Source organism: Trypanosoma cruzi (assembly GCF_000209065.1).
Source record: "Trypanosoma cruzi strain CL Brener chromosome Unknown tcruzi_1047053506571, whole genome shotgun sequence".
NCBI lineage: Eukaryota > Euglenozoa > Kinetoplastea > Trypanosomatida > Trypanosomatidae > Trypanosoma > Trypanosoma cruzi.
This window is the reverse complement of record NW_919340.1, coordinates 1-8,611: the sequence shown is the minus strand read 5'-3', so window position 1 is coordinate 8,611 and position 8,611 is coordinate 1. Positions and strand designations below refer to the sequence as shown.

The 8,611-nt window shown below is 59.5% G+C and overlaps 1 protein-coding gene and 1 pseudogene across 1 annotated transcript, besides 2 other annotated features; both read right to left on the bottom strand.

Moving 5' to 3' along the window:
* Positions 1-1,447, bottom strand: Tc00.1047053506571.20 (annotated as a pseudogene; the record flags this gene model as incomplete).
* Positions 1-8,611: a sequence feature (areas not merged during assembly with more than two copies in the genome that could not be assigned to a particular haplotype).
* Positions 3,689-3,714: a microsatellite.
* Positions 3,892-8,611, bottom strand: Tc00.1047053506571.10 (dispersed gene family protein 1 (DGF-1), putative; the record flags this gene model as incomplete). Its single annotated transcript, XM_800532.1, has 1 exon — positions 3,892-8,611. A coding segment is annotated over one exon (4,720 nt), but the record flags the coding sequence as incomplete, so codon positions are not given.

Sequence of the window (8,611 nt, the reverse complement as noted above, 5' to 3'; positions counted from 1 at the left end):
GCGCCGTTTCTCCAACAGTGGACAACCACTTGGAGTTTGTCCACATCGCAGTGCAGCAGCTGGTAGAGGAGGTACGAGCCGGCAGCCACCGACTTCCCGATCCCGGACGTCCCGATCAACAGACGCCGCACGGGTGAAGAATTGAGAGTCAAGTCAGAATTGCTGAACCACTCGGTGAGATCGTCAAGGACGATCTGCCACACTCGATCCACCTCGCAGTTAACAAAAAAGTCCTTCGAGGAATCCTGTATCGTATACCACGAGTACAGTCATCCCCTGTCCGAGGTGAGCACCATCAGCCTGAGACGTGCTGCACCGGACTGCTGCGCACCGTCATCCTTTTCGAAAGTTTCGCCAACTGCCTTGTACGTCCATGACTGCTGTGGTTCCCCCTTCTTCACCTCCATTCCCGTCCCCTTTCTCGTTTTCTTTCGCTCATCGCCGTCGGGAATTTCCACGACATGGTGCCACCTCGCATTGTACACAGACTCGTACAATCCCTCCATTTTCATCGCTGCACTCATCCTCATTGGGTTCCTCACTTCCTCAAGGGCTGCATCCAAAAACCGTTTAGTGATGCCATGAACACTTTCTTTTACCTCCGGAGTGGCTAATGACCACCCCAGCAGCGTACTTACATGATTATAGTGGAGGTTCTTTATATCTTCCTCCATATTCATTTCACCCTTACAGCCCTCTCCATCCCCGCATAAGCATCGGTCATCTGCATTTCTTTCAACGCTCCCTTATCACGGATATACCTCGTAGGGTCCTTGAAAAACTCCTTCAGCAAAACACTCCGATTGGTGGCCACAACGCCCCTGCCGCCCAATTCCATCGTAAGAAAATCATTCAGCTTCTTTTCCTTGACGCGGACTCCTCCTTTAAACAGTACATCTACGATCGTAGTGGAAATGGTAAATTTCATTTCTGCCTCACGCCGTTCTACTTTTACTATCTGAGTGAGGGCTGCGTTTAGTTTTCCCCTTGCAATAAGAGTGACCGTATCCTTTCTTTCATAGTCCCTCCATTGCTCGAGCGAGAACACACCCTCGTGATGAAGTTTGTACACCTGGTACTCCGTTAAATTAAAAATAATTCTAAGATGCCGCTGGTCTTGTACGTAAGCATCCGGCTCCTGAACAAACGTCTCCATAATGACGTTCCCATTTTTTTTTCACAACCCACTCATCGCCCAATTTGCTCCGGAGGAAATCGTTCAGCTTCATGTCGGTCCTGAGAGTGTCTCCCTCCAGCAGAATGTCCTTTACGCTGCTGCTCATGGTCCACTGCGGTTGCTGCGTTCCCTTCACCCCTCTGCGAGTCGCAGTGTCGGAAACATCGCCGGAGCCACGGCGAGGTGCCATCACAACACCCGTGCAGTGAAGCATCCCACTCGCACCGCCCAACTGCGGCCAGCAGGTGCCGCTGGCTCCAAAGGACAGTCGCGGCTGTTTCCTCCCGCTGTCCCAATGGCATTGGGCGTGGCACTCGCACGGCGGGGCGGTCGGCGCGCCATGCAGCCGCACTGCAACGCCTGTCGGTGAAGCAGTCAAGGCCCACCGCCCCCGCAGCAACGCAACGTGCAATCGGCCACAACACCGCAACATTATCGCCCTTTTATATTTTATGATTCACGTTTTCTGTTTGTTTTCCTTATCACTAACACTGAAAATAAGTGTGCACCTTCACAAAAGAATAAAAAGAAAACACGATCCCACCGCCCCGCCGCGGGCCAACACTCTCCTCCACCCACCGCCATTGCCGCGCAGGAGACCGCGGTCACATCGCAGAGTCAACACCACAATGTGCACCACACCATCTTGCAGTGAACGATGGGCGGGACGCAGCCATGCATCGCCCCGCTCCATTTTCCCACCACTCAAGTGTTGCGTGCCCGCACAAAGTGGCAAACACAATCAGAGCGCACACAAACCCAACAATCCCCTCACTCGATGAAGCACATTGTTCGCATGGAGTGACAGCATTTGGGGACACACCAGCAGTGGCTGGCTGCATGGAGTTTCCCTGCCAACCCTGCGAAGAGAGACACAACAACTCTGCGGAGTAAAGTGACAGCCCCGCGGTGCTGCCTGCAGTCCACATGACAGGACAAATTCCACGCACGCATAGTTCCGGACACCTCGCTGTTTGAGTGCCCAACAGAGCGTAAAAAAATACGAGTGCAAGACGGCATTTAAGCACGTGAAAAGGTCGGCCTGTTTTGTTTGATGGTGTTGGCGAGCAGTCCCACACAATCCAACCAAAATGACACGCCGGAAAGGATGGCGTCAGTTAATAATAAAAATAATTGCGTCAATGCAAAAAGCTGAAATTTGAGTTTTACACCCGAATCCGGGGGCGACAGTGGCATGAGAGTGTGCATGTGCGCGGGGCCTTTCGTGGGACGGTGCTGTCCAATCCCGCCGTGCCCCGACACAAAAGGGCAACATCAAAAAAGGGGAGCACACTCTCCAGAAAAGGAGTGACGGTTGGGCACTCAACCCCCGCTTCGTCCCACATGACATCCACATATGTGCACTCCGCCTCAAATACGTACCTCCCCGGACGCCGCATACATGACGTGTGGTTTCGTCACTCGCAATGTGTTTTTCCTCCCGCAATCAACAAAAAAAGGATGGCCATGGCGCAGCTCCACTCAGGGAAAGCAATCGGGGCAGACACGGGTGGAAGCCAGAGATCATACAAAATAATAATAAAAGAGGGGCAGGGCAATAACTCCTCCAAGCCACAGAATCGTGCAATGTGCATCCCTCTTCTTCTAAATTGACACCTCCTCAACAGAAATAATGCAGCAGACACATGTGCCGCGCAATATCTTTCGCTGCCCCGCGTCCCATCCTAATCCCCATGAGTGCCACGGCGGTGGTTGCGTTACATCGGGGATGACTCCAAAATATCAGGCAGCATGCTGCGGAGAGTGGATGCCTAAAAAAAGTGCCCACGTTATTGCCCAACACAAAATGACATCAATATATATATATATATATACCCGCGACTCAAGCTACCCGTGTGTGGCCGTCCTAAAGCAAACACTGAGACACGTGTGGGGCAACGTAAAAAAAAAAAAAGAAAAAGGAAGGTGTAAGTAGTGAAATACCCCACAGAAATACATCAACATATACGCAAGGCAACACATCATTCCGCATGATTCTTCGTTCTTCCTCTCGTTCCTTCTACACAACACCAGAAGCATAAAAACTGACAGGCATGCCCTCCCACACAGTCATCGTGGAACGAAAAAGGCATTGCAGGCATATGGACAAAATAGAAACAATGCACAAAAAACAGCGAAAATGCCGTTGCGGAGTCCGATGGGTGGCTGTGGTGCGCAGCAGCAGTGGCCCCACGCCCTTCCTCATCGACCAGCAACGCACACGTCCTAAATTTATTTAGTGAAAGCCACAAAAGGGCGTTATCGTTTTTTACCCCTAATGTTTTCTCAAATAAATTCTACGGCCGCACAACAGCCACCATCGCGGAACACGTCCTCAGTACTGAGTAAAAATCCGAATAATAACCCCGAAATCCGGAGAGGGCGCTGCAGCGGCGGGCGTGCAACACACACACGTGACACAGCCGCCCTGGGCTAGCGTGATAACTCGATAATCCAGTTTTTGCCAAAATCAACAAAAATAAAAACAACAAATCAATCAACCAAGCGTCCAATAATAATAATAATAATAATAATAAAGAAGTAAACACACTTCCAAAAGCGTCCACTCTATACCGCAACCATGAGGAGCCTCGTACATTCTCGCCACGTGGAGGTACTGTTTGGGCAGACACTTTCCAACTCCAGCAGAAACTCCGCTACATTTTTCGTCAAGCGGAGCATCTTCACCTGTCCAGGAGGACGTGATCAATTATTCAGTTCGCACTGGATACACGGTCCAGTGGGCTCAGCGCGTCTGAGCGGGTGTCACCGGTCACAGACTGCCACGGCGGTGCGGGTGGTCGGTACGACAACGCAGCGGTGGTGCCTGAGGCGTACGACGATGACGTCACGTCGTGCGGCTTCTGTGTCTCGTCGCCGCTCTCCTCGTCATCGCGCAGCAGCATCTCCAGCCCACCACGCCGCGGCTCGCGCAGCTCCTGCCAGTGGCGGTCCTCCGCGTGCCACACAACGACACTGTACACAGTGGCCGCAAGCAGCACAGTGGTCAGCAGCAGCACGATCGCCACGTACGCCCTCGCACCGCCGTCGCTCGGCGCAAGATGGTTGGCCGCGCTCACCAGGCACAGCGCCGCAAGCAGCACAAAGCTCGCCGCGCGCATCACCGTCAGGAAAGCCGAGCGCATCATGTTCGTGAAGGCAACAACGCCCGCACCCGCAAGCAGCACAGCCGCCATGCAGAAGTACTGGACGTGGCAGCCTCCCACGGGCGGGTGCACAGCAGCAATCAGGCACACCACACACAGCACCGACAGCTGGAACACGCACCAGTACACGTGGCTGCCCCTCATGTTCGTCAGCATGCCGCCGTACATCCGCTGCTGCGCCGCGGGGTGCCAATACCCGACGGGGTACAGCAGGCGCTCGTGCAACGGCTTCCTCGAAAACTGCCAGTACCTCGTGAAGCTCGCGCCCACGTGGCGGGCGATGAAGTAGCACACGCCAGCAGGGAACGCCGCACCGTACAGCACGCCAACGACACCAATCACGCGGTGCTGCACGCGGGCGTCGGGCATCGCCAGTGAAAGAACGGAGCCGAAGAAGACGCCGAGATGCATCGCGTGCGCCACAACGTACGTCAGGCTCGGGAAGCGCATCGCCGCCCACGCACTCGCCGCGTCCACGCCGCGCCACCGCTGAAAGACCGCCGTCACACCGCAGTGCACGCACCCGAACACAGCGGCAAGCAGCGCGTTGCCCACCACCATCCACAGCGGGTCAAGGGCTGCGAACACCGACAGGAAGTACGGCAGCGCAACGCTGCTCGCACGCTCCTGCACCGAGGCGCATGACATCCTCGCCAACACGCCGAGTGCCTGCATCTCCAGGACGGAGCCCAGCCCACCGGTCGCCACCACGGCAACAGCCGTCGCACCCGCAACAACGCCGGTGATCGCCGAGAGGGCGCTGGCTGCGGCGGGCAGCGTGTCGGACCTGATCGTGAAAGATCCAAGCAGCACACCCTTGCAGCCGCCAAACACTGCCGCAGCGTCGCAGCGAATGACTATCGTCTCTTCGGCAGCAATGAAATAACCGCGGTGCAAGGGCACAGCCAGCTCCAGGACGGTGGACGGATTCGTCGCGTTGCGCACCCACGTCGCGTTGCTCAGCATCGCTCCCCACGGACCACCGAACCCGCTCGGCTGCACCGTCGACACCGGCACGAAGCTCAGGTGCGTGCCGAGCTGTGGGTCGCGTGCCCACCGAAACGGCGGCGGTAGCGCCACCATCAGCCGCGTCGGGACGGCGCTCCCACCGCCGCGAATGTCGTTCTGCGTCAGGCTCCCACCAGCAGCCGTCGTCGTCACGGTGAGTGTAGGGCACGCCACGTCGCTCCACCACAGCGTGCTGCTCACCGACGCCGTCGGGGTCCGCGTGGGCGGCAGCGCCACCGTCTCCGTCACCTGCAGGGTCTTCGTCGGCCCGTACCGCGTCGGACTGTAGTGCGTTGCGCTCAGGCTCGGTGTTTGTGTCGCCGTCCACGTTGTTGTCGGGCTGCGCGTCTCCGTCAGCGTCGCCGTGTGGCTCAGCGGCGGCGGGGCAGGCGTGCGGTTGCACCCGTCCACGTGCGGCAGGTACACCGGCAGGCAGTCGCGCCCGTACCCGCCCTCAGCACAGCGGCAGCCGCACGACCCCGACATCGCCCTCGTCGCAGCAGCAAAGCAGCGCACGTCGGCGTCGCACACGCCACACGCCACGGGGCGGAATTCCCCGATGATGCCGGCGGACCTGTAGTGCATCGGCTGCAGCGCCTGCCCGTTCAGCGTCAGGCATCCCACAACAAACTTCCGGCCGGCACCCACAAGTGCAACGGTGCCATCCGTCACAACGGGCCCGCTGCCGGCGTTCCCGTGGAGCGTCAGCGTGCTCTGCACGAGGTCCGCACGGCGCGGGTACGACGGCAGCGACAGAAGCCTGCCACTGATGCTGTTGCCGCGCACCGAAAGCCACGAACCAGACGCAAACGACGCCGACCCCCGCAGCTCCAGCAGCGCGCCATCCGTCAGCACACCGACGTTGTCGTTCAATACGACGGCAGAAGTGTTGGCCTCCGCCCCGCTGCCAAACACCAACCCATGCGCGGCGTACACCTGGCTCCCCGACACGCGCAGCACAGCGCCCCCAGACGCAAACACGCGCGCACTCGCGTACAACGCATATTCACCACCGAACACGGCCGCGTCCAGTGCGACACCGCCACCGACAAGCTCCAGCACAGCGCCATCCACCACCACCGTCCGCCCACCTGTCATCACGGTCACGAGAGCAACGCCGGACACAACCAGCACGGACCGCACAAGCCGCAGTCCCGACAGCACAAGCACCGGTGCGTACGGCGAGGACTGCGAGCCGGAAAGATACACAAGCGGCGTCGGCCTCGTGGCAACCAGCAGGGAGTCCGTCACCGTCAGCACGGACCCCGCGGGATACGTGCCGGTCAGCACAAGCGCACCGTTCAGCGCCTCCACGTCGCACACGGACAGCTCCACCGGCCCGCTCTCGTCGCTCCCATCCGCCACCGCACCGCGCAACGCTCCACCGCCCATCACGTACAGCACGGCACCGTTCAGCAGCGACACGTTCTGCACAACGATCCGCACGCCGTCTCGCGCCATCCACGGCACGTAGAGCACAGGACTCACGCCGTCCAGCACAACGTGGCGCAGCGCCACCTCGCTCGCGCCGGCAGGCACAACGAACACCGACCGCACCGTCAAGTTCTCGCGGACGAACACACTCGACGCAGTGCCCACAGCGGGCGGCAGCGCGGGAGCTCCCACAGGCACGCACGCCTCGCCGTACCCGCCGCTGCCGCACAAGCACACGCACACACCGTTCCTCATGCTCGCCGACGCCGTCCCGGGAGCGTAGCAGTGCGTGTCCCTGTCGCAGTCGCCGCACCCAGCAACGTCGATGCGCCCAGCGTCGCCAAAACCAGCCGCTGCGTACTCCTCCGCCGTCGACAGGACACGTCCACCCGCGTCGTTGCACGCCACCCTCAAATGCGCCCCAGCCGCAAGCGACAGGCTCAGCGACAGCATCCGCGGCAGCAGCGCTCGGTTGCGCACAAAGCTCAGCGTGCTCCCAGCAGCGGTCACGGCGCCAGCGGCGTAGAGCATCTCCCTCGAGACACCGTCGTGCACGTTGCCCTTCGCCAGCAGCATCGACCCGTCGGCCAGACTCACCGTCGAATAAAACGCCACCGCGTATTCCTCCGTCGACAAGAATTCGCTCCGCACAAGCGCCACAGCGGAGTCCGACACGCTCACAGCCCCACGCACAGACACCGCGTGCTTGCAAAGCAGGAAGCCGCTGTCAACAAACGCCACCACGGAGCCGCCACTCGCCTCAACACCGCCCTCCACCAACACGCACAGCCCCAGCGCCGTCTGCACCAACAGCCCGTCCACGTACAGCGCACCGCGCGACGACAGCGCCACGCCGCCAACAAACAACACGCCAACAGCGTCGCCGAACACAGCCGCCACCTGCGTGCGCGCGATGGTCAGCACGCTACCCGTCAGATTCACGTTGTGCACTACGAGGCACGCGGAGAGGTCGCCAAGGTCGTAGGCGCCGCGGTACGCAACACGCTTCTCTGCGACCAGCACCGAGTCCACCACAGTGACGCGCGAGCCCGGCGGAAATCGGTTCGCCACCAGCGCACCGCCGCCAGAACGCGACTCAAGCCCGCTGATCAGCACATCGGCGCGCTGTCCAGCAGGCGGGTCGGACCGCCACCCAACAACGTACAGGCTCGCTCCGCTCAAAAACGTGCAGTTCGCCAGCGTCACGTTGCGCACGCTCCCTGACATCGACTCCACGTCCACCACGACGTCTGCCGCAAAGGTCACACCAACGTAGCACGCCACCGACGTCCCGAGACCGGCGTTCACCTTCACACCCACACGCACATCCCGCACGCACAAGTCGGCGCCGTCGGTGCTCGGTGGCTCGGGGACAGCAACGGGCAGGCACGCATCGCCGTGGCCGCCCTCAGCGCACCTGCAGGCACAGCCATCACTCGACGCCGTCGTCGTGTAGGCGGGGAAGCACGACGCCGCAAGGGCGCATGGATCGCTGCAGGTCAGAATAGTGACATTGTACACGGACGGGATGCTGTATTGCACTCCCTCCTCGCCGTTCACAGTGTTGCACGCGGCCACAATCGCTCCGTTTGTGAGTTCTCTGGGAGCTGCAGGTATCCACAGAACTGTCGGCGTGCCAGCGCTGGACATGAATCGGTTGCCGGACACAGACACCGTGGAGCCGCGGAGATTCAATTTGAGGTTAAAAACAGCAAAAGCTTCCGATGGGGATTCACGGCAGAGGTTGCCGCTCACCTGCAGCCAGGAGTTGTAGCAAATTTGGAAAATGGATCTTGAGATAAACACAACGGAGCTTCCCTGAATG